Here is a 27,284-nt window from a genome sequence, read left to right on the forward strand (position 1 = left end):
GATGATGCTCTCAGTTCAATGTCTACATGTGTATCTATATGTGTTTCTATGTGTCCGTGTGGGGGTATGTATGTACACGGGACTTCAAGTGTCCAAGGAGAACAGAAGCATCAGATCCTCTGTAACTGGAGGTAAAGGCAGTTGTGAAGCTGCCTGATATGGAATCAAACTCAAGTTTCCTGAGCCATCCCTCTAGTCCCTGACCCTCTGTTATTTTATCCATATTTCATATCTTTGAAAGTTGTAAATAATCTTAATGTTTTCCAATAACAGTAGAAACGAGTCTTTGATGATAAATAGAAATATTTACTGTAAATTGTATAGTTGAAGACAGTATCTCATTTCAGACAGAATATAAAAGCAATGAACATTTCTGGCAATAACCTTAAAACCTACAAGTAAAATATCAGGAGCAAAAAAAACAAAATCTCCCATTCTGGAAATAAAACATTTTCTAGAATGAGTGATTTCTGCCAATATTGAAATATGAACGTAATCACGTTATTGTGGTTGTTGTTTTGAGACAAGCTCTCACTGAATAGCCCTGGCTGGCCAGAAACTATCTATGTAGACCAGGCCACTGACCATCTGAGTGCTCAGATTTATAGGCACTAACCACCATACCTGTCTTGAATTTACTCTTGTTTCTAGGTCGTAAAACATGTCAGAGTAAAATCTGTCGACAGATTCCTTGGCAAAAAGAATCTCGCTTTCTCTAAGTGGAAGGCCTTTAACTTTTCATTAAGGTTTCTGTTTGTTCTCCAAATAAATAAGTGGCAAGAGAGCATCACTGAGTTTTGACTTCAGGCAGTCCACAGCACCAAGCACCCTGAGGGGATATATTCCCAAATTCTCAATTTCTTATGTGGATTCTTTCTAACGAATATGTAAAATTCAAGCTAGGCATGGTGGTGGTATCTGTATTCCTACAAGTGAGGGTTGAGGCAGGAGATCGGGAGTTCAAGGGCAGACTGGGCCACACAATAATGAAACCCTGTTTCAAAAACACAGAAAATAAGCAGGAAAGATGTAAGAGAAAATCTATGTTTCGGAAAGGGATACCTGGATATCTGGGAGGAACAGTAAGGACTTGGCACTGCAAGCGAAAACAACCACGTGGCTCTGAGGACCTGGGGGCCGTGGAGTTTTGAAAGGCCATGTAAAGTGGCACAGCCCCTTGAATCTTTTTAGGTCCTACAGGATTCACAGATTGCTGAATTTAACTGTATTTCATTTTGAAGACATTATGCATCAAATCTCCACATTGCTGGGCAAGGAACCGGAATGGAATTGGCCCATATGATCATGACAGAGGCAGCCAGCAAGGGCAGGAGACATCTGCTGGGGCTGTCAAAACAGAGATTGGCAACAAAGCTTCTCCCACACAGGCCACTCGCACATCTGTAAGCAAACGGGAGCGCTGAAAACGGTGAAGAATTTTAAGAGTCAGGAATAGATTTTTGCATGGAAGAATAAGAAGACACTGACAGGTTAAAGGTTTTGTTTTTTAAGGATTACAGGATTTTGTAAATGTTTACAGAGATTCTGGGCTCAAAGCTATCATTTTCACATGGTTTCTCCAGCGTTGTTACTGAAAATATGCTATGCAGGACTGGTCTAGAGAACATTTGACCGCATCTACTTCTCCACCTCCATTATTCTTCCGTTGGAAGTGAATGCCAAGTAAATCCTCCGCCATCTCTTCGTCTAGCTGAACGCCTTCTAAACCAGTCAGGAGCACTGTCTTCTTGGATACGGCTGAAAACAGCTAAGGAGGGAAAAAATAATCAGCTTCTGAAGGAGATGAATTATTATAAGAGCTGAAAGAGAAGGCCAGAGGGAGACTCGAATTTGAGAAAGAGGACTGTGTGGCATTATGGACATAAAGGGGGTGGACAGCTCCAAGGACAGAAAGAACAGTCTGTGGGCAGTCAGAGGTGTTACTGGACCAGACGAAGGCTGGATGGATGTAAAAGATATAGACTAAGGGACACGTTGGCAGCAGGACAGTGAGTTTGAGGTTAAGCTACATGGCAGCCCTGACTCAAAAAAAATGTAGGTGAATGGGAAGCTCAATTAGTAGAGTGGTTACTACAAGAAGTGCTTACATGAAGGCCTGGATTCAGTGTTCAGTACTCCCCCCCAAATGTGTGTGTGTGTGTGTGCGCACGTGTGTGTGTTGTAGTTTTCGGAAGGCATGTAGACAAAGTAGTACTGCCATTCAATATCTGAGGAGGAATAGGAAATGGAAGCAGGTTTAGAATGAAAGAGAGTAAGTGACGTTCGTTAAACACAGATTGCTGAATTTAACTGTATTTCATTTTGAAGACATTATGCATCAAATCTCCACATTGCTGGGCAAGGAACCGGAATGGAATTGGCCCATATGATCATGACAGAGGCAGCCCAGGGATTGACAGACACATGGAAAAAATATTGCCTAGGTAAGTCTCTGTTTTCAAAATAAGGATGAGTTTTATCATCTGAGGAATTGAGGGGAGGGGTCATTGTTGTTCTGCATACTGGGATAGACTTTAGACGCTTGCTTGTATGTGTTAGAAGGGTCCTCTACTGCTAAGCTACAGGCCGAACCCCTCCCCCATGCCTTTTTTTTTTTTACTTCTTATTTTGAGACAGGATCCTCAGGTTGCCTGGGTTATCTTTGAATTCTTTAGTCCAAGTAGGCATTGAACTAGAGATCCTCTTGACTCTGGCTCCTGCATAGCTGGGATTCTAAAAATGCATCACCAGGCCTAGCATCAGTTTTGAAAATAAGTCACAGCTTTGCGTTAATATGTCCTTTAAAAATACAAATCCATTCTGCAACCACCAAGCAAAACTGAAGTGAAGAAACTGTTTTGATAGCCTTCAGGGATAGGATGCATATCCCACGCAATTCATTCTGTGGTCGCCGTGGGGCGGCATGGAGCACTGCTTTGACAAGTGGAAAGAAGAGAGAGGACTCTACCTGGTACTTTTCCAAGCGTCTCTCTGTATACGAAGAAACAGGAACCCTATAGCACTTTTGATTCATGTAAAGAGGATAGTCTTTCTTTTTCAAAATCTTGTCAGCAACTGAAAGTAAACAACAAAAAAGTGTTTTTCTTTAATATCATAAACATTTTGAACCATAATTAAAACTTCCCTCCAATGTGGTGCTATCAGAATAACAGTGAAATGAGCAGCTAAGTTCTTTTTTTTTTCTTTATAGTTTAATACGTTGTCCTTAAGGAATAGAACAGTGAAGCCTGAAATCCAGTTTCTGAGGTTTTGTAGCTCTAGCAAATGTGCGTAGCTCCTTGAGAAGATGGACCGACTAATGGCGTCGATTAGGCATTCTGCAGACACCCTAAGGCTGGCACGCAGGAAGGCAGGCCGGCCGTCCACTCATGGCGAGGCTGCGTCTCAATCTGCGTACGTGAAGAGCTTCGGAGATACCAGTTCTACAAAACTCTACAGTCCAGTTTGAAGACTTCACAGCAATGATTTTGAAAATAAAATAAAATAAAATACAAGACTACACAGCAAGGAAGCTGAATCTTCTGCCTTGAACAGTCAACTATGAAAGGAATAAATGTTCCATGAACCCACATGTAACATTTTTGTAGATACGAAAGACCAGAGGATACCAAGGACTGAAAGAGGAAGTCGACAGGAATTCTCATTTAATCGGCGGAGTTTCTTCTTAAAATGATAAAACACCCTCTTAGTGGTGTTGATGGCACAATATTGCGAACACCTTTACTTAACGCCACTAGCTCGTACACATGTCTTCAATTAGCTTTGTGTGCACGTCACCATGTACATGAAGTCAGAGAAGTGGGAGACGGTTATCTCTATCTACCATGTAGGTTCCAGAACTGATCACAGGCTGACAGGCCTGACAGCAGACACTCATCAGCTGAGCCATCTTGCAGTCCGTAAACACTACAATTAAAGGGTTTCAAGTGGTAAGTGGAGGCAGAAGAGGAGAGAGCAGGGAGGAAAGAGCCTCAATAGGCCTGCCTCAGACCCACTTGCACTGGTTATGACCTGTGTGGCTTTGGCTGTCTCACTTGACTTGATTCTGAGTCCTTTCCTGAGAAAGGCAAGTAGTTACAGCACCTACCTGGTTACGGTAAGGCCATAAGACACTGCTTATGAAGTGACCAGTGTATCTACCTTCAGAAAACTTTATACTCTTCTAGAATTACCTAAAACTGTAACATTTGGCTGGACACCACCTCTAGGAAGGACTCCCCAGAGGAGAGAATAAACATGTTTCCAAGCTAACAGAGTGTCAAACTGCAATGTGATGTATAGTGGATGTTTCTAAATACAAGGAATGGGGCAAATAACATCAACCAGAGAAATTAAACTTACAGAACTGGAAAACCTAAATCTGGATCCTTGACTAGGAAAATTCCACTAAGTTTCTCTTCATTTCAGAGGCAATATTTAAGCCTGCCCTGAAGACACCTAAACTTTAGGCTTCTCACTATGACACACCCATAATGAGTTCATAAGCATTACTCAAAGACACAGGTCAAAAATGCACAGTGGTGGGTTTTCACGTGCCCAGAGAAAGGCCTGAAAATATCCCTTACTAATCAGAACTACTTATACACCAGAAGAAAGGAGGAGACACTTAATACTTCACTGTTACAATTTCTTTTTTAAAATACCTATGACTTTTGCCCTGCTCTACCAGAGGCCACGCTAGTACTAAGAACCTCAAGCAAGACACCTCCAAAAGATTCCAACACTTCGACAGGGCCTGCCCAGCCTTCCCCCAATCACCCCCTTCATGTCCATATCCCAGCCCACAACTCCAGCTGAAGACCCTGCTCTACCAGAGCCCACACTGATATCTAGAACCTCAGAGGCCATGCCAGCACCCAAAACCCCAGCAGAGGCACCCTACTCAACCAGAGGACTCACAAGCCACTCAGGGCAGAAGGCCAGAGAAGAGACACCCATCCAACAAAGACAAAATCACTGATTAATACCTACACCTATAATTGCCACAAACCCAGATGCATGGAGGCCAGCATAAAAACACAGTCAACAACAGCCAAGGCAATATGAGCTATCCATCAGAGCCCAGCTACCCTACTACAGCAAGCCCTGAATATGCTAACACAGCGGAAGCACAATACAAAAAAAAAAAAAAAAAAAAACTTAAAACCAACTTTTGAAGATGATAGAGATCCTTAAAAAGGAAATGAACAAACCCCTTTTTAAAAAATCCAGAAAAACAAACAAACAAACAAAATCCAGAAAAACACAAACAATTGGAGGAGATGGATAAATCCCTTAAAGAAAGCAAAGAAAAAAAAAAAAAACAGGTGAAGGAAATGAATAAAACTGTTACAGATAAAATGGAAATAGAAGCAATAAAGAAAACACAAACTGAGGGAATCGTGGAGAGGAAAAATCTAGGTAAGCGAACATAAACTACATACACAAGCATCACCAACAAAATACAAGAATGGAATGGAAGAGGGAATCTCAGGCATTAAAGATACAATAGGAGAAATTGATACATCTGTCAAAAAAAATGTTAAATCTGAAAAATTCCTGACACAAATCATCTGGGAAATCTGGGACACTATGAAAAAAATCTAAGAATAATAGAAATAGAAGAAGGAGAAATTAAAATTATGGCCTATGTTAAAAAAAAAAGAGAGAGAGAGATGCAAATTAATGCAAGTGATAGGATTGTTTCCCTACAGTAAAGGAAAAGCTACACCAGTAGAAAGAACAGGAAGGTGTGGAAGTACTGAAAAATGTGTGTTCTGACAAACAGTGGTCAATGATCAGAAGCCAAAATTAAATTGCAACTAAATGGTGTCAAAATAGGAGGTTTTGTGGATACAAGAGATGATGTGACTATCATTTCCCCCAAAATCTTGGAGTTCAGAATTGCCATTTTAAAAGGTTTATACAAAGTTTTTAGGAACTGGAAAATTATTTCAAATAAAACAAAAGTATTCAATGGCTTAGTGTTGGGACCAGAAGGTCAAACAGGATAGTTAAGACCTTATGTGGCTGAGATACCCATAAATTTATGGTGAAGGGATCTTTTACAACAAAGGGGCACTCAGATTCATATTCCTGCAATTCCAGAGAGCTCAGTGAAGGGTGAAATGGTAGATGATCCTGGGAAAGGTATTGATATACATCATCAAAAACAACTTCAGGGTGTGCCAATTGTCTAAACATAGGACATTCCAGGGATTGAATTTCCAAATTTATAAGAGGGGCCACTGCTGAAACACCAATGGCCCAACCCCTACAATGGTCGAGTAGCAAACGTGTATGAGTTGAGCAACTGACTTTAACTAAAATTGCAGGCACTTGTGCAGCTGGTACAAGAACAGCTGGAAGCTCATAATATAGAACAGTCTACCAGCCAGTCAACCATTTGTTATTAAAAAACAAACAAACAAACAAAAAACAGGAAAATGGAGGATGTTAACAGACTTAAGATTGGATAAAGTAATTCAACAATGGGTCTATTACATCCTGGAATTCCTTCACCTTCTTTGTTACTTAAGTCATGGCCTATGATAGTAATTGATTTAAAAGATTGCTTTTTCATTAACCCCTTCTATGAGCAGGATAGGAAAAGGTTTGCTTTCTTGGTACCTACTTATAATAATGGTGGACCAGTAAAAAGATATCATTGAAAAGTTTTTTCATAGGAACTGTTAAATAGTCTGACTTTATGTTACTATTTTGTACAACTGCTAAAAATAATTTTAGGAAATGTCTTCAATCTATTATTTGTTATTACATGGAAGATATTTTGTTGGCTGACTCTGATGCAGATACTTTACAGAAAATGTTTAAAGAAACACAAAAAATTCTGCCATGCTGGGGGTTACAGCATGCTCCTGAAAAAAAAAAATACAGAGAGGAGATTTTATTATCTATTTGGGTTTTAAAATAAGTCACAAAAAAATTCAACCACAAAAGATCCATATCCAAAGAGACCAGTTGCAAACTCCTTATGACTTTCAAAAATTAATGGATAATATTGATTGGCTATGGTCTATTATTAGATTAATCACTCGTGAGTTAAGTAATTTGTTTTAAACATTAAAGGGAGATTCAGATTTAAACAGTCTAAGATGTCTAATAGCTGAAGGAGAGACAGTTAACTCTGGTAGAAGAGAGGCTGTGAGATGCATTTGTGGATTCAATAGATCCTAAACTAGATTGTATTTTGGTTATTTTGCTTTCAACTTATTCTCCTACAGGGCTCATTATACAAAGAGAAGATAGCATTATGGAATGGACTTTCTTAGCACACAAAACCAAGTAAATAAATTAAAGACTTACATAGAAAAGGTTTCTGATTTAATCATAAAAGGTAGAATAGAATAAGACTACACAAATTGTCAGGAACAGACCCAGGTGAAATTGTAGTACCTTCATTAATGCTGAGATTTTGTCATCAAGGGTAATCATTGAAGAATGGCAAAGAGCTTGTACTAACTATTCAAGAGAAATTAACAAGAAATGTCCTAAAAGCAAGGGTCTTCAGTTTATAGAAAAAATAATAATAATATAATAATAATAATTGGATGTTTCCACATATTGAAAAAAGATCTAGTTATACTTTAAAAGAAATGCTTACAAAACAAAAAGGAAGAGCAAAGACCTCCAGGGATAGGCTAAGTAATACTTAATTAACTTAAGATTTTCTGAATGGTAATAAAAAGGAAAAACATTATAAAAAATAAAAACCCTGTGGAATTAAATCAACCTATATTATAAGGATGTGCTAACATCAGAATGGTAAAGTTTTGCATTGGAAACATGGTTTTGTTTATGTTTCCATGGGAATGAAAAACTGTGGCTAGCATCAAAACTAATATAAAGAGTAGAATTAGGGAGGAGAGGTCTACTGAAAACCTTGATCACTGATACAAAAAAGCATTTAGTTCATTGAAAATGTCTGTGTTTATAATTTCTCACTAAACACAGTACAATTAATGGCTTAAAACAGAAAGGGGGGAATGTAGTGATAATTTTTATTTCTTTGTTTCTTTGTTTTTGGTTTAACACAGACATGTTATGTGAATATGTTTTTTATTTAATCCCAGGTGTAGGGTGTGAGGCTCCTTCAGAATGTCCACAGCAGCTGACTATGATTTGCCTAGTGCTCTAGCAGGGCATGATTTTGCCAGCAAGGAGAGTTTACATTTGGAATTCTGGGGACTTTTCAGAGGGTATAAAGATGCTAAAGCTCCAAAAGGCAGCGCGGCTACTGTTGCCACTGCTGCCCCTGCTGCGCCTGCTGCTGTGGCTGTTTGCTATTTGCTTCTGTTGCTGGTTACTTTTTGTTGTGGTTTGCTGGATTGCTGGTTAGAGATATCCAGATGATGAAGATCAAGCTCACTCCAATAAATTGTGATGATTAAAAAAAAAAAGATAATGCAGACATCACTGTACTGCCTGACATGTGATCTCTACAACAATTCATGCAGTTGTTATTTGTAATTGTAACATGCTCACAAGCATTTAGGAAATTGTTTCCTGAATTCTGTTTCTTTTTTTAAATTAATTCTTATTTATTACAATTCATTCACTTTGTATCCCAGCTGCAGCCCCCTCCTTCCTCTCCTCCCAATCCTGCCCTCCCTCCCTCTTCTCCTCCCATGCCCTTCCCCCAGTCCACTGATAGGGGAGGTCCTCCTTCCTTTCCATTTGACCCTAGCCTATCATCTCATCAGGACTGGCTGCATTGTCTTCCTCTGTGGCCTGGTAAGGCTGCCCCCCCCCACAACTCCCCCCTCAGGGGTAAGTGATCAAAGAGCCAGCCACTGAGTTCATGTCAGAGACAGCCTCTGTTCCTCTTACTAGGAAACCCACTTGGATATTGAGCTGCCATGGGCTACATCTGTGCAGGGATTCAAGGTTATCTCCATGCATGGTCCTTGAAGTATAACTCTCAGAAAAGACCCGTGTGCCCAGTTTTTTTGTTTTGTTTTGTTTTTGTTTTTGTTTGGTTCTGTTGTTCTCCTTGTGGAGTTCCTGTCCCCTCCAGTTCTTTCTATCTCCCCCTTCTTTCATAAGATTCCCTGCATTCTGCCCAAAATTTGGCTATGAGTCTCAGCATCTGCTTTGATACCCTGCTGGGTAGAGTCTTTATGGGTCACAATGAAAGCAGTGTTAAGAGAAAAGTTCATAGCAGTAAGTACCTTCAGAAAGAAGTTTGAGACATCTCATGTACAAGCAACTTAACAGTACACCTAAAAGCCCTATAAAAAAAGAAACAGATACATCCAAGAGGAATAGACCATTGGAAATAATCAAACTCAGAGATGAATTCAATAAATTAGAAACAAAGAAAACAATTCAAAGAATCAATGAAACCAACAGCTGGTTCTTTGAGAAAATCAACAAGATAAACAAACCCTTAGCCAAACTAACTAAAAGGCAGAGAGAAACTATCCATATCAGCAAGATCAGAAGCGAAAAGGGGGGACATAATGACAGACACTGAGGAAATCTTTTTTCTTTTTTTTTTTTTTTTAAATAAGAGTAAGAAAACCCCAGCTGAGCAAGATGGCTCAACAGGTAAAGGTTCTTGCTGCCAAAACCAACAACCTGAGTTCAATTCCCAATATCCTTGTGCTGGAGTAAAAAAACCAACTGATGCAAGCTGTCCTCTAACCTCCACACTAGTGCCACGGCAGGCACACAAGGGCCTACACACATACTTGTGCATGTTAAAGAAATAAATAATTCTACGAAAATAAAAATGTCAATAGTGTTCAAAAAAAGGAAAACTCCCCCTAATCATGCTAATACATTCCAAATATACAAACAGGCAGGAATAGTGCGATGGTGGGCTGTTTGGGTACCTCGAGCTTCCACAAACGTGATGACAGCACTTCCGGACCTCTTGTCATAGTGCACGCTTTCCACTTCTCCACCTCCGTTCCTGGACTTACAGAAGCTCAGCTCCAGTTTGTCCCTCGTCTGCTCCTCAGACAGTTCACTGGGAATTCCCGTAACATTGATCTTCATTTTAGAAATGTCTACACGAATCTGGAAAAGCATTTCATAGTCACAAGGACAGGTGAGGAAAACAATGTCTGTGTCCAACGGAATGGCCAAGGCTTTCCTGGCTGTCTCACCTGGAATCTGACCCCTGTATCGAGTGGGACTGGATGGGCAGTGACCTCCACAGCGGTACCTTCCATCTGCACGACATGCTTCCCCATCATTATCACATTCTGTGCAACTGAAACATAGCAGTAGACATCCACAGTACCCTGAGAAAACTTTATGCTTTCTATTCAAGGATATGTTATTTTCTTTTCCATATCCTTCTATTTTGTTTGTATTACATTTACCTATGTGTGTGTGTGTGTGTGTGTGTTTGTGTGTTCTTTTGAGGGGCTCTGTAACATGACTACAGTAAAGCCAGTAGAGGGTCTAAGAGCACCACACTCGCTTAAAATATACGTGGGTAGGTGTTTATTCTTAATTGTATGCTGTAACTTTTTATGACACTCCAGCTGTTGACATGTGGAGCCTCTTACGCCGATTCATCAAGACCATGAGAGATGTCTGCTTCCTCTCTTGTAAACGTTGTGTGTGTTTATGACAACCAGGGAGCACACCACAGGCTGAGGGAGAAACGAGGCTGGAGGGAAGGGCGTTGTTGGGTGGGAATTCAGGCTCACCCTACCACGATATGACTCTAGAATTTAGATGTTTTGTTTTGTTTTGCTAATGGCAACAGATGACAATAACAGAAAACATCACTGAGGTAATACTCAGACGATCCTCTTGTTAGCCCCAACCCCCTAACATCTGGTGATCTGGCTCAGCAGAGAGGGGCCACTTGTATCCCAACTTTAGTGACTATGACTTTCAGAGCCACTCCTGTTTGCCTCTGTTCCCCCGGAGCTGCTCCTGGCATGGGGACTTCAGGACCACATGCAGGGAGCAAGCAGCATCAAGTCTGCTCCTAAAGTGACTTAACACTCCCAGCAAGGCCCAGTGACTGCCATGCAGAAACCTGCTTCCACATCCTCCCTTCTATCTGCCAGTAACATCCCAGCCACTGCCCATCCCCAGCAAAGCTTCCCCTCAAAGGTGGTTCCCAGGGAAACAAAATTACCCTGTGGATGGAGGCCTCATCTCTGCTTGTCACGACCTTCTCTGTCTGCTTCCATTTAACCTTTATTTCCAGGCCAGTGTGATGGGTCAGATGCCAGAAGACACAGGTTTAAATCACAGATACAAATAATCTACTCCTGAAAGGACCCTGGAGACCAGGCAGGCCCATCCTGGAGCTCTGAAGTAGCAGAATATTAGTGGCCTGCCCTCAGGAATGTCAGCCCAGTAGAAAGTGAGCAGGCACTTAGGACAACCTCTCAGCTCTGGAGTTCAGCAATGGAAACTCTTCTACGGGCTTCCGTTTCCTTATCCGGAAAACCCTCACACACAGCAACAATGACAGCCAACACATGTGTGTTGGTTGTGTGCAATACACATTTCGTTTCATACACCAACAGCTCGTGAAGTCGGGATATCACAAAGCCTGTCATCAAAATCTGAGGCTTACAAAGAACTAAGACCAGGCCTTCACGGGAAGACAACGCTGGCACTCAAAGCCAAAGCTTTCTCATGAGAAGGGACAAGCCTTGAAGAGGCCCACACTTCTTTGAATTTGGCCAGCATCAGGTCCCATCCAAACCTCTCATCCCTGGGCTCAGTCTTACCAACAGCTAACTGATTTACTAAATCGCTTAAACATACCCAGAATCTGTTTTCTTTCTAATCAAATACATATAATCCTTATTTTTGTGGTTCTACAGAATTATAGAATTGTACAAGGATGAAGTGAGATGTCTCAAGGAACATCCAGAGGAAGTACAGAGTCTGCCATTATGGTACTTTCAAATTTCATTTATTTATTTGTTTGTTTGTTTGTTTGTATTTGCAATAGGGTCTCACTATGTAGTCCTGGCTGGCCTGGCTAACCTCAAACTCACAGAGAGAGGTCTGCTCCTTCCTCCTCACTGCTATGATAGAAGCTGTGCACCACCATGCCTGGCAAGTTCTACTTCTTTATAATATTATCATAATGTTCTAATATGCCTATTATCATTTAAGGGGCATATGGACTAGAAAGAGGCTGACATTGGATATCCCAACTCCTGTATTTTATTCCCAGAGTCATTACTTTTTGAATGTGTGATAAACACGTAAACTTTAGTATCACTGCACACATGACATTGTCAATACTCCACATTATTATATTATAATGATATATATTATATATGTTACCTCATTATATAGAATAGGTAACATACCCAACACATCTAATATGTTTGGCCTCCTTCTATGTAAACTGTGACTATCACATCTGCCTCAGAACACCATCACTCTAAGGACAAGAAGACACAGCAAACACTTTACACACTGTAAAGTGACAGCCAAACTTTGAAGGCCCAGGTGCTTGCAGAAGTGACACAGTCGTGTTTTTAAAATCAGCCATACCTTCTTCCTTTTCAAAGGTGATGAGTGCTTGTCCTTTCTGTAGCTCATAAGTAATTTGTGAGCTCACTTGAAATGAACAGGAGCTATTTGAGAACTGGCCGCCATCCTTGGGACTCTCCACTGATGTGAATTTAAGCTTTTTTTCTGGTATGTTCTCTTTAATCTAATTAAAACAGATGTGTTTGATTAAAATAAGAACAAGAGATAGCTTATGCCCCCCTTCCCCAATGACACTACAATCTAGTTATCCAATAATTTGTTTTCCATTGACTTTAGAGCTTCACGGGATATTGACTGTGGCCTTACTTGACATCTATAGTAATTGCTTGTTCCCATGTAACTTCTCAGTAAGGTAATCAAATGCTGATCCTTTAATGTCATTTTATAGACGAAATCATAAGCATATAATCCTCTCACTTTCCCTTAGCAACGTTTAAGCCAATCAATACTGTACAGTGTCCAATTCCAAAGTCCCCTCTGTTTATATAAACAAGTACTTTTTAAATAACCTTGCCAGTAATGCACAATCTCAGAAGGAAATTGTTAAAAATGATGTTTGGCTCCATGGCCAGGAGGCACGACACGTGAGCGAAGTTTGAAACTGTGTATACGGTGGGTCTTTTTTCATTGGTTCAGTTCCATGAATGCACGCATGCAATTAATTTTAGTATTTTTCACCCCACTCCCCTTACTCATTTCACTTCCCCCTACTGATGAAATCTTTTCCTCAGTCCAGCAAGTCTTCTTCCTTCACATCTCATGGTGATCCCTGAGTCTGATTAATTTCTTGACTGAGCATGAGTGGGAGGTCATTTACCGGAGCAAAGCAGTTTATCAATGGCTACACCACTGAGGAAAATGATACACCCTTCCCCACCAACCATTAACAGACGGTTTGCTTTCAGGCCCTATACGTGGTGAAATGTTGACTACCCAGTCTTGTGAAGATAGCCACGTCAAGTTCATGATGGCCATGTCATGTCCAGAAGACATCTTTTGACGGCTTATATCCCAGCCTCTGGCTCTTACATTTTTTTCCCCACTCTTTCTTTAACAATGTTCCTTGAGCCTGGAGCAGGTAAGATAGATGTTCCATTTAGGACCAAGGACTCTATACTATGGGTAATTTTTTTTTTTATGGCAAACTCAGATAACTTCATTTTTTGAAAGACTCATGAACTATATGATGTGAAAATTGCCAGTTTAATTCCAACTTCCCCCAAATCTCCCAAGAATTTTTTTGGTTCGTTTTGGGGGGGTTGGGGGGAGGGCAGAATTTATGTAGCCCAAGCTGTCCTTGAGCTCAAGATTCTCCTAACCTCAGCCTCCTTGGTGCTAAGATTGCTCATATGGGCAAGTCACCATATCTAATCGACCCAATAACTTTTTAATCCTGAAGCAAATACTGTCAAAAGGAATTGTAGCTGACAAAAGTGGGTAAGTTATACTTACCTGTTTAAAATCATAGACATCAACAAATGTATAACTGTGCATATATGTACCAGTGCACTTATTTGTATCCCATGGTTATTTTACACACTGAAATAAAATGTGTTATCAGAAAGAACCTGCACGTGCTCAGTGGGTCTGTGGATGATCCTTCACACTTATGGTACCTTCACAAGGAATCAGTAGGGTTCCAGTTACAGTAGGCTAATGTCAAAACAATCTTGCAAACCTGCAGAAAGGTGGAGTGTTTTCCAATCAAGTGGAAACACACAATATTCACACCTCCTGACGCCAAGCATTTTCCAGGGTTAGAGAAAGCCAAAACTGTACCCCACTTTGGGTCTTCTGTAAAGTGGGCCCATTAGTCTGGCAGGTTTCCCAAGGCCTTTTGATCCAGCTGGAGCCAGACAAGTAACCAAATCCTAACAGTCTTGTGCCTCCTGACCCATCTCATCACTACAGGACATCCTATCTCCCTGAAACAAAATTAGTAAGAGTTTCAATGCTGCAACAACCTGGCTTGTCAAGAAGAAGCAAGTGTAAAAACTTGTTAGACAATTCAAACGCAGGAAAATTTAGGAGAGACTTTAAATGATACAGATTAATACATGCATGCCTAAATTGTTTGCTCTGAGACAAGGTCTTATGGTACATCCCTGGCTGGCCTGGAGCTTGCTGTTGAGACCAGGCTAGCCTCCCACAGGAATCCCCCTAACTCAGTCTCCTGCATGCTAGGATTAAAGCTGTGTCCCTCTGTCTAGACTGTGCCAAACTGTGAAATTCATTTAAATTACTCTAGCACTTTAGATGACGACATAAGTGCAATCAGTGAGAAGACTAAATGTTTAGTCCAAAAGTAATCTGCAAAAAGCAAGGCTCTGTTTTTTTAATTAATAATATAAGATAACATATTATTAAGTATACTATTAATATTACTATTGATAAAACATTGATTGTGTTATCTATAATTATATTAATATAATTATTTATAAGTAACTTCAAATAATTCTTTAAAACTAATTTTATTCATTTTTTTAAGTTTTATCATATTGACCATAGGTAGCAAGAAAAAATACACATCACAAGTATAATCCGTGAAGAGATCATATGAAGCTAATATGCAGACAATAAATAAAACCACCAGAGTCCTCCTGGTTTCCCAAGGGTCTCCACTGCCTCCACAGTGACCACTGTATTAATCAGAACATGCTTTATTTAAATGGGAGCACATGGTATGCCCCTTTTTTGCCTCTCATGTATTGATGTCATGTTTATTACAGTCATCCATGTTGTATACAATTGTTCATTCTCATTGTGGTGTGGAATTTAATTGCACGGCTATACAGTAAATTATTAGTTCATGCTACTCTTCATTTGAGGCTATTCCATACAGTGGTCCAAGCCAGGCATGATGGTGCACCCCTTTATTCCAGTACACAAAAAGCAGAAACAGGTCATCTCTGTAAGCTTGAGGCCAGCACGGTCTACAGAATGAGTTCAAGGCCAGCCAGGGCTGGTCTTAAAAACAAATATAAATATTGGTGCTGAGTGGCTAATATGTTTTAAAGTGAATCCTGTATAACTAAATCACTTTTTCTGAAAAGTACATGTCCATTAAAATACATTTAAAATAACCACAGTACTTGGAACTCTCTGGCATCCTCGTGTAATTCTGCTTCAAGTTTTCTGATCATCTCCTCTAGCTCGTTGTTTTCCCCCATAATTTCATGAATTAATCCCTAAAAAAAAAAATCAAATTAATTGAAAAAAATTAAACGTTTGCGCTCCTTTTTCCAAATTAATTAATGATGGAAATCCCCCAACCCTAAACCTAGGCAGCCTTAGGACACTCTCAGAATAAATATACCCCAATTAGTGGTGCATTTGCTTACCATCTTATTCCATCACCCAATGGTTCTTCTATTCTTACCAAGTTTTTTAGCTCTATTATATGAGCAAAGAAACTGATAGTCTTCCACATTAGACACAGAAATTTTTATAATTAAGGCAAGGAGTGAGAGTCAGGCCTTCTGGCCTTAGATGACTTTTATCTGTACTCTACTTGTGGGTACATTATACTGAGGCAAAAGGATTTGTTTTTTTTGTTTTTGTTTTGTCGTTTGTATTATTTTTGTTTGGAGGAAATATTTATTTATTTATTTTGGTGTTTGTTTGTTTATCGGCAATGATTCGGATAGAAGCCAGCTGCTTTGACAAGCCAAACATACGCTTTGCTAACAGGTCTGAGAGCCTGGGCCTCTGTTCCCACTTGGGTCTCATTAGGTAATTGCTCACACTCCACTTCCTGGCATAAACCCAGAAAAGGAGGAGGTGAAAAAAACACTTAATTTTGTAAGAAAAGATAGAGGAACAACTCTCAGTGAAAAGCTTTCCCAATACAGTAAATGTAACAATAGCCTTCTGCTGCCAAAGACAAAGCGCACCTTACTTAAAAACGAACAGACACAAATCATTCTTAAAAGCACCTACTAATTTCCCTTTTTACCTTGTGTTGTTCACATGTCACAGTGTCTTTCTCTTGTGAGGACTCTCTCCACGCTTGCTTTGTGTTGCCTGTATCATCATCCATGATTCTCTAATAAAAAAGGGAGGGCTTTTAAAATAGCATACTACACAAATGCAAGAAAAAAAGAAATAACATGGGGGGAAAAAGTGTCTTTTCCCCTGTCATCAAAGTCTTGACAAATGTCACCTGTAATTTGAAGACCTTCACATCTCTAAATGTATAAGAGGGAGCAGAGTAAAGGCGCTGCTGACATGACCACTCCATCCTATGATCAACGTTTTTTGTTGTGAATAAGAGAGAGAAAATATCTAGAGGCACTGGCAAGAGTCCAAAGCAGAGAGAGAAAAAAGTAGACTGAACAGAGTCAGCAGACTGGACATTGCCAGGGCTATCTGAGAGAGAGCAGGGGACAGCGAATTTAAAAAGCATAGTGAGAATAGCAAGATGATCGTAGAGAAAACTTAGTGAACATAGCAACGGTGGTAAGGAGGGTGAGTGAGTAGCTTCAGGGAGAGAAGGGCCAGGAGACTGGTGGGGGGGGCTTTGTGAGTAGGGACTGAGGGAGCCTGGAGGTCTGCATGGACCTTGATATGCTGACAGGTGCCATAGGTATATGGCAATTGGCGAGCCATGCGTCCCTTTTGCCAGAGGGAAGGGGAGTAAATGACTCCTTTGGCAGACAGAACAGGCTAAGGAATGCTGACTTTTGTCTAACAGCAAGCAATCCTTCCATAGTCCACGCTGCACTCACATCTGGATATTTGGACTTCCTTCTGGAGTTTGGACAATTGGAGTTTCCTTTGAACCTGACACTAATATATGTTTTAAAGGTTAAAATAAATAAATAAATAAACTTTGTCTTCAACTCAAGGATACACAGAAAAAAACAATGGGGTGGAGCTACAGCTGGGATACAAAGTGAATAAATTATAATAAATAAAAAATTGTATTAAAAAAGGAAAAATAAAAGAATGGGTGTTAACAGTCCTTGAAATTCACATCTCAATCATAAAGTTTCAAAGACTGCCATTTTGATCATCCAAACTTCTTGGTTAAATATTTAATTCCCCTTATTCTGCTTCTAAAATTAAAAATAGCAGAATCTTCTGATGTGCATTTTATCTACAGGCAGCTTCACTTGGCTTTCCACCAACTCTCCCTCTGGGTCAGTAAACCTGGATTGAAAAAAAAAAAGTCCCTCACTTTTAACAAATCCCTAGATGAACTTTTCTCCTTAATGAGAAAAACACATTAACTACCACAATACTCACACCACCTTTGACAAAGTCATCAGTAGACAGCACAAGTGTTTTAGTAGCTTATGTCATCACACATATGCTGAAATGTCGTTTTTAACCAGTTTCTATAGGAGCTATCAAACTCCACTAGACTGCATGCTATATTATAGTATACGGAACACATATTACTGTATCAATAGTTGGAGGCTGGAGAGGTGGCTTAAAGGATAGACACTTTCGACCAAGCCAGACAACCTGAGTTCCATCTCTGGAACCCCCTGTGGTGCCTACACATGCACAACACACACACACACACACACACACACACACACACACCACAAAATAAATAAGAACATGTAATAAAAAATAAATTAAAAGATTGCTTAAGTATTCTGGCATCAGCATTTCAGTATAAGTGGTCTCCCTTGTAGTTCTAAACATCTATATGTTTTTTCACTCACAAAGGAATGTTTACAGGAATGCTTGAAAGAACATTAAAGGAAAGCTTACAAAGTTCACCTGTCTGGCAAAAGAAGTCAAATGAAACACAAAAGATGAAGAAGACCTGCCTGCACATTAAGTTAATTAAAAAGGAAGATCCTAGATCAAAATAGTTTCAGATGCACAGTAAAAACCTGGAAGCAATATACTTTCAAAGATTTTGAGTGGTTAAATTCTCCACATTCTTGTAAAAGAAACGGAAAAATCACCGGGAGTGGTGACATATGCCTTTAATCCCAACACTCTCCGGGAGGCAGAGGCAGGCAGTTCTTTGTGAGTTCAAGGCCAGCCTGGTCTACAAAGTACATCCAGGACAGCCAAGGCTACATGGAGAAACCTTGTCTGGAGAAAAAGGAGGACAAGGAGGAGAAGGAGGGGGAGGAGGAGGAGACAGAAAAATCTATTTTTAAACTAAAATAAAAACTAAGAGAAAATTAGCCATGCCTTAGTTTTCCCAATTTGAATACAGGAATGTCGGGGGTAGGGAACAAAACAAAAAACAAGAGATCATGGCACATCCAGTGGTATCTAACACTCTTCTCCAATAAAAAGAACCAAAAAGCACCAGGTGGTGGTGGTACATACCTTTAATACCAGTATTATGGAGGCAAAGGCAGGCAGATCTCTGACTTCGAGGCCAACCTTGATCTACAGAGTGAGTTCTAGGACAGCCAAAGCTCCAATGAGAAACCCTGTCTCAAAAACACCAAAAAGGAAAGAGAGAGAACCAAGAAGCAATGAGTATGGGACAGGAAATACACAAGGTAAATCTGGAATATCTTGAGGCAACAGACAATTTAAAGGCATTTTTAAAAATATGACAGGGGAAAAAAAAAAGAGATCCAAATGAAGCACCTCCCAGTGTTCAAGGACCCATACAGGAAACTGAACAAGCAAAGTTGATACATGGAGGTTGCAAACAGGGATTTCCCCAAAACTGTCCTAAAGAATAAGAAAGAAATTACCAACTCACTGTACAAAGCCAGCATCATCCAGCATCACCAAAACTGGATTGGAGCACAGAGCAAATAAAAGAAAAAAATCTATAGACCAACCTCCCTAATGAACACACAAGCAAGAATTCTCAACAAAGTACTTGCAAACCAAATTCAAGAATGTTAAGATCACATATCATGACAAGTTAGTTTTAGTAGTTCAGTACACACAAACCAGTGAATGTGATACAGCATATAAGTAGATGTACAGCCAGAAACCACATGGTCATCTAAATCAACATTGAAAACCTCTCAACAAAGTTCACACTTTCAGCATAAAGGTCTGAAGAATCCAGGAATGAAATAGAAAAAAAAAAAAAAATGTCTCCACATATATAAGTTAAATGCAATGAACCTACAGCTAACATTGTATCAAATGGAGAAGAACTGGGTGTGTAGTCTCAAAACTCTGGAACAAAAGGAGAATGTCCACTCTTTCCATTCCTATTTAGTACAGTGCTGGAACATAAGAAAGACAAAAAGGATGCAAATATGAAAGGAAGAAGCCAAAATAGTCTTATCACACATGACATGATTCTTTATTAAGACTCCACCAGAAAGTTCTACCATCTGATACAGCACTTCTCAACCTCTGGGATGTTAATATCAAATATTTTCAATTCAGAACAGTAGCAAAATCACAGTTACAAAGTAGCAACAAAACAATGTTATGTTTGGGGGGGTCCCTACAACATGAGGAACTGTATCAAAGGACTGCAGCTTCGGGAAGGTTCGGAACCACAGCTCTGATAAGTAATTTTAGCAAATATCAGTATATAAACATTAGTAGCTTGCCAGGCCGGATGGTACACACCTTTAATCCCAGCACTCAAGAAAGAGAGGTAAGGAGGATCTCTGAGTCAGACGCCAGCCTGCTCCGTGTAGTGGGTTCTAGGCAAGCCAGGGCTACACACTAAGACTCTACCTTAAAAAGTAAATATTTTTAAAATGCAGCTCTTTTATACACCAATGAAAAACTGGTGAAGAAAGAAAATAAAGAATTAAGAAAGAAAGAAAACCAGAATCGAAGAAGGGGAGGAAGGAAGGAAGGGCAGGCAAGCAGTTAAAAAATACTTAGGAGTGGAACAGCTGGATCTTGAGGAAGCGCTATTCCTAGTTGTCTGAGAAAGCGCCAGATAGATTTCCAGAGTGGTTGTACAAGTTTACATTCCCACCAGCAGTAGAGGAGGGTTCCCCTTTCTCCACAGCCTCTCCAGCATGTGTTGTCACTTGAGTTTTTGACCTGGGCCATTCTGATGGGTGTAAGGTGAAATCTCAGGGTCGTTTTGATTTGCATTTCCCTGATGGCTAATGAGGTTGAGCATTTCTTTAAATGCTTCTCTGCCATTCCATATTCCTCTACAGAGAGTTCTCTGTTTAGTTCTGTTCCCCATTTTTTAATTGGATTACTTGATTTATTGCTTTTCAACTTAGTTCTTTATATATACTGGATATTAGCCCTCTGTCAGATAGAGGGTTGGTGAAGATTCTTTCCCAATCTGTAGGCGTTCATTTTGTTTTGATGACAGTGGGAGCAGCCTTACCAGGCCACAGAGGAAGACCTCCCCTATCAATGGATTTGGGGAGGGGCATTCGTGGAGAAGGGAGAGGGAAGGTGGTGGGATTGGGAGGGGAAGAGGGTGGGGGATTATGGGGGGATACAAAGTGAATAAAATATAACTAATAAAATTTTTAAAAAATACTAAAAAATAGACAACACAGTCTAGTAATATAAAAGAATACCTAGGAATAAATTTAATTAAAGACAATGAAAACTTTGAAACACCAAATAAACAGATGATTAAGAGATTTGAATGTGAAAAGATATCTCATGCTCATAGATTAGCACCGATAATATTGCAAAAAATGATTAGGCTATCCCCAGAATTAATGCAAATTTTCACCAAAATTCCACTGACATTCTTCACAGAATGAAAACAAAGCAAAAGTCCTAATGTTCATGCAAGCATCAAAAGCCCCAAATAACCAATGCAAAAAAGGACAATACAGGAGGCATCACAGTACCTGATCTCAAACTACAGTACAAAGCTAAAGTAACAGAAACAGTATGGTGTTGACTTAAAAATAATCCCACAACAGCTACAGCCAAGTAATCTTTGACAAAGTTGTCAAAAATATACATTTAATTTTTTTTTTTTTAAAGAGCTTCTTCCACAAATGATGCTTGGAAAACTGGATGTCCTCATGAATGAAATTAGGTCTTTGTGTCACCCCACACAAAAATCAACCCCAAACAGATCAAAGGCCTTAATGTAAGATTTGAAACTGCTAGAGGAAAACTTATGCAAAACGCTCTATGATACAATGCTGGAGTCAGGAAGATAAAGAGCTTAAGGTCAGCCTCAGCTACATCCATACCAAGTTCAAGGCAAGTCTAGCTATAGGAGACTTTGTCTCAAAGGAAAAATGTTAATGACAATATGGGGGGGGACTGTCTATAATAGATTCCAATAGCAGAAATATTCCCAAGAATTTACAAATAGGATGCATTTGCATAAAATTAAAAAGCTCCTGCACACCAAAGTAAACAACGACCAGTGAGAAGAGACAGCCTAACAAACAGAAAAGTCTTTTCGGCAGCTACACCTTAGAAAGGAGATTAGCATCTAGAGTGCATAAAAAATTGCAAACATTACATATGGAAAGCCCAAATCATCCAGCCAATCAATGGGCTAATGAATAGAACAGGCCGTTTTCAAAGTAGCCAAAAACTAATTGAAAAGGTGTTCAATATCCTTAAAGATCAGAAGAATGCAAATTTTACGTGCTCTGCATTGCTTCTCACCCCGGTCACCACGGCTACCATCAAGGAAATTGACAACAAATGCTGACATGGCGGAAGAGAGAAACTGGACAGGACTGAAACTCGGGCTGTCACTTTGGAAATCCTGCTGTAGGTGACCATCCTCCCCCCCACCCCCCCGCAAGAGACTGCACACTGCAGTCTCAGGTATGGCCACTGGCGGAAGTTCATCCCAGCTGGGCTTGCTTGCTCCTGCCAGCCCTCACGGCGCGTGGGGGGGGGCCTCAAAAACCCTCACCTGAGTGTCCAGCCACTCCCTACCACCTGTTGAGGTAACTAATTATCTGCCTTAATTGCATGTGGCCTCGGGGAGAGCCTAGACTATATGGGAGGAGTTAGCTCCTTCTATGAGACTATGGCGAAGCCCTCATCCCTTCCGGGTAAAGGCTTCTCTGGTGTGGCCTGCTGAGGAAGGGTACCCACAACCTCACACCCTATGCTCTGTAAGGAAGGTCAATGGTTCTCCACTGTTACTTGGGCACAATAGTTGCTAGATTTGTGGCTGGGACCTTCGAAGAAGTAGAAATTGCTTTTCTCTCTCTTAGCAATGAATCAGTGTGGATGTTCCTCAAAAAAAAAAAAAATCAAAAACAAAACTACCACATGATCCAGAAATGCCTCTCCAGGGTGCACGCCCAAAAGCTCTGAGGCAGCATACCACAGAGATATCTGAACACCCAGATACTGCTACATTATTACAGTAGCCAAGGACTGGGTCCAAACTAGATATCCATCAAGAATGAAAGGATAAAGAAAATGTGGTATTAGCGCAATGGGATTGTATATAGCTACAAATAAGATTACGGCATTTGTGGGAAAATGAAGACAAATACTGCATGTGTCCTGTCATATGCAGGATCAGATTGTGTGTGTGTGTGTGTGTGTGGTCTAGAAAGAAAAGTGTAAATGGCTTAATGGGAGAAGGACAGGGAAGGGGGGTAATGGAATATATGTGATGTGAAAGGCAAAACCAGGAAAGAAGGGAACACCTAAAGGGTACAGGATATGGGAGAGAGCAAAGAAAGAGGGGGATAAGAAAAAACTATAAGGGGGCTGGAGGGACAGCTCAGAGGTTAAGAGCACTGGCTGCTCTTCAAAGGTCCTGAGTTCTATTCCCAGTCAACCATATGGTGGCTCACAACCATCTATAGGTGAGATCTAGCGCCCTCTTCTGGCGTGCAGACACACATACAGGCAGAATAGTGTATAAATAAATAATAAATTTTTAAAAAGGAGAAGAAACTATAAGAACATATATGTATGAAAATGCCATGATGAAATCATTACTTTATACATTAACGTTACTTTTTAAATACAAATCAAACAAAAAAATGTGTGGGTGGGTGTGAGTATGTGTGTGGGTGACAAAAAAAAAAATCAGCAGGGCTGGAGACATGACTCAGAGGGTAAGAGCACTGGCTGCTTTTCTGGAGGATCCATGTTAATTTCCCAGCAAAAGGCACCACCAGGCATCTGTGTGGTACCCAGACATACATGCAAGCAAAATATCTATACACATGAGATGATTTTTTAAAAATTAACAAAGGACTGCAAGAGAGAAGGAAGTGGTTTAAAGGGAGGGCAGATAAAAGAGCAAGAAGAGAGCAATCGAATATGTGTATATATAGAAAGAACGTATATACATATATATATTTATATCATGAAAATAGAAAGGGGGAGCATTTGGAAAAGGGGGAAATCAGCAAGAAGGGAACGGGAAGACAAAGCAGTGAGAGAGCAACTAAGAATAAAGTACAGAAACACTGTGAAGATGTCACAGTGAAACTGTTCCCTTGTATGTGAACCGAAAGCTCATTCAAAATAATTTTTAAAGAAGAGTAATTTCACAGTGGAGAAGCCTGGCGTACATGGCCAGAATGAGATAATCGAAATAAATGAAAGGCTAGATCAAAATTCGGTTGCACTTGACCAGATAGGCTGAAATAGGTTGATAGAATGCCCTGAGCAAAGACGCACAATCTGAAGCACAAGCAAGAGGAGGCAGCAAAGTCAGGCGCAGCCCGTGCTACAATTTGCCTGTTTGCTTTTTCTTCCTTAAGTAGATTTATTTTTTCCAAAAAAATGATGGGGAAATTTCCAGATTGAAGAAAACTGCAGAAACACAACTAAATGCAATCTATGCTGCTCATATTGGGACAAATGATAAAGTCATTAGAAGGTAGTGAACAGCACAATTAATTTCTTGATTCTTTCAGACTGTGTAGGTAAAATAGGAACTCCTACCCATCACCCTTTTAGTGAGAAATAGCCACTCAAGTATTCCAGGGTGACAGGTCATTAGGTTGAAATTTTACTCTCAAATAATCCAGAGAGAAAGAAGGTCATTTTATACTACTAGCAATGTTTCTATAAATTTGAGATAGATTGTTTAAAATTACACACACACCTATATGCATTCAAAGATCTAACAGCCTAACCACAACTTAACCCTCAGCCTTATTTAATCAGGTCCTTAACTTGGTTGAAAGATCTTTGGAAGACCTTCTTTGATTCTTTGATTCTGCAAGGTTCATGGCAACCCTCCACAAGGTTCCTGAGGCCTTTTCTGGCTTCTCTAGAAGACATTAGTTCCTCTTCTTTATTGCTTATGAGGCACTTTAATGATATGTGTCATTTTCAAATATTTCAATAAATATTTGAAGACTGGGTCCACAGGCACTCCTACTTGGATCCATCCCAAAACCTACGCAACCTAGAACTCTGCATGTTACAGTGTGTGGTTTTTTTCTGCCCAGGACATTATACATATTATATATATATATATAATATATATATATATATAATATATATACACACATATATACGTATACATATATATACACATATATATGAATTCTTTGTTACATTTCTTAAAAGAGAAATTTCAACATTATAATTGATTTTAAAGATTGTTGTTAGAACACCGATATTCTTAAAAGCTCTTGCTGTAAGTGGTCTGTGGCATAGCAGCCCCAGGATGTCTTCATCATATTTACCATTGAATATTTTCCCTTCCTCACTGGGTGGAATGTCTGTAATTCTTCCCTTTCAAGCAATCTTATGGCAAGCAGAAAACTGACCCCTCAAACATGTCCATGTCCTAGTCCCAAGAACTGGTGAAAATGTTGGCTTACACTGCAGGGAAGCTGTAAGGCTGCAAACTGAATTCAGGATGCTGATCCTCTGTCTGTGAAACACAGGGGTAAAGCGTCTGGAGAGGTGGCTCAGGGCTGGAGTGCTTGCTGGGTAAGCAATGGTACTTCCCATCTTGCCCCCCTTCCCCCCCCCCCCCGCACTGCTCAGCCAGTCCGGCCAATCAGTGAGCTCCATTGAGAGACCCTAACCCAGGAAGTAAGGTAGAGCAATATAGAAGATAACAACAGATTTCCACCTCTGTCCTTCACAAGTGCACGCTTAGGTATCTACACACATGCATACAGACACAAAAACAAATAAAATACGGAGATCATCCTGCAGTGTGGGAGAAAAACAACAAAACCCAGAAGGTCCTTTCGAGGAAAAGAGGGGACAACGCAAGAGTCAGACTGAGATATGAGGCAGAAACCTGATCAGAGAAGCGATGCTGGTGCTAACTTTGAAGATGGGAGAAGGAATAAGCCAAGGGAAAAGGGCAGAGTCCAGAGTCCGAAGGGCGTTCATCCGAAGAGCTTCCAGAACAGGAGACAGCTCTGACAGCCCCTTTGCTATACCCGGCTGGACCTGCAGACTTCTACAACTGCACACACACACACACACACACACACACACACACAACTATAAGCAAATCTAGTTTTAAAATGATTCTAAAAATAAACATTTTTAAATGAAAAGTGTGTGCACGCAAGCACATGTGTGTAGAAGCCACCAAGGACACCCAACTTATTACTACGGTAAACAAACAAACCGACACGCCCATCATTTCATTTTCCTGACTATACTTACGTCACCAGGGTGAGCCACACACAGTGCCTGGCAGAACAGAAAAAAGAAAGAAAGCATAATATAGACATATTGTATACATTATAGCAGAGAAATGTGTCAAACGATGGATACAATTTTAACCATTAAAATACAACCCTAACTGTATTTCTTTTACAATTTTTCAATCAACGGACATTTTAATAAATAAAATACAATTAAGTGGTCTGCCTGGGTGTGGTGGCACAGGTCCGCAACAGAAGGAACAAGAGTTTAAGGCCAGCACAATGTAAACAGAAAGCGACTGTCTCAAAAGTTTTGTTTTTGTTGGTTTTGTCGAGACAGTAAAGAAAGCTGAAAAAGCAGAGAGTCATCTGATTGATTCAAAGTTACCTTCTTTGCAAGACAGGGCCAGGGAAACTAAAACAGAGTAACTGGCTGGTTGGTGAATGTCCAAGCGCTTCTTGTGGGGATTAGGGCAGAGGTGATTTCATTGCTCAGTGGAACCCGCCGCTTTCCCTCCTAGTTGGACAGGTCACAAGAAAAGTTTCCTTCAGGGGCACACAAGTTAGCTCGGGTGCCTCGGATACACGAATCCTCTTAGCCCATTCCAGTGGCCTCCTATAACTCTTATTAAATATTCTCCTTTCAACATCTGCTTCCAAAGCAAAATTTTAAAAAAATCTTACATATTCTGAAAAAGTAAGGCGTGACCACAGAACTCAGCGGCTGCCAAGGAAAAAACGAACAGTCTTCTTGAGAAATTCATTTTACTAAGAACATTCTGGAGCCGTCCCAATCAATGACAGTAAGTTTCCTTTTCCCAGGCAGAGGGAGCACCTCTGGGCCGCAGCGCCGGGGCAGGCGAGTCCCCAGGCAGCGCGTGGGGGGCCCTGAGACCTGAGAAGCGGGGCTGGACGGGGCCGCCCCCCACCCCCACCCCCCAGCAGGGTGGAGCATCCCTGACCGCGGGTGGCCGGACCCGGACCGTCCGCTGGGAACCGCACTCACCTGCTCCGGGAAAGCACGAAAGCCTCTACGGAGGGCAGCGTTTGGTCACGGACGGGGCTTTCGCTTTCGGTTATTTTGAAAACAGGATGCTTCTGTTTCGTGTCCTGCGGACTTCGTCCGGGGCGCCTTTGCTGATGTTTCTGTGTAGGCGGCGTTAAATGCAAGACTTAAATGCTTTGAAAAGTTTATTTTTATGTGTGCATTACGTGGAACGCACTGTTCCGTGTAAAACTGGATAAAAACGGAAGTCGAGGCAGAGCTCTCTATTATCCAAATCCTAACTCCCACCGTGATTTCCTAGACGGTTATAA

General features: G+C 40.5%; 1 protein-coding gene across 5 annotated transcripts; it reads right to left on the reverse strand.

Moving 5' to 3' along the window:
• Positions 1-285: 285 nt before the first annotated feature.
• Positions 286-27,284, reverse strand: Nmi (N-myc and STAT interactor). 5 transcript variants are annotated; one of them, XM_060390149.1, is made up of 10 exons: positions 26,974-27,272; positions 26,356-26,484; positions 25,987-26,013; positions 16,466-16,555; positions 15,603-15,698; positions 12,511-12,673; positions 10,134-10,240; positions 9,858-10,044; positions 2,969-3,075; positions 286-1,768 (listed from the first exon to the last, which is right to left on the reverse strand). In XM_060390149.1, exons 4-10 carry the CDS (start codon positions 16,547-16,549, stop codon positions 1,589-1,591), a joined length of 924 nt encoding a protein of 307 aa, XP_060246132.1. In that variant the 5' UTR covers positions 16,550-16,555; positions 25,987-26,013; positions 26,356-26,484; positions 26,974-27,272; the 3' UTR covers positions 286-1,588. The 5 variants fall into 5 exon arrangements, with proteins under 5 accessions (XP_060246132.1, XP_060246134.1, XP_060246131.1 ...); XM_060390151.1 differs by lacking the exon at positions 25,987-26,013 and having other exon boundaries at positions 26,974-27,284; XM_060390148.1 differs by lacking the exon at positions 26,356-26,484 and having other exon boundaries at positions 26,974-27,269.

The sequence above is a fragment of the Meriones unguiculatus genome, chromosome 8 (assembly GCF_030254825.1).
Source record: "Meriones unguiculatus strain TT.TT164.6M chromosome 8, Bangor_MerUng_6.1, whole genome shotgun sequence".
NCBI lineage: Eukaryota > Metazoa > Chordata > Mammalia > Rodentia > Muridae > Meriones > Meriones unguiculatus.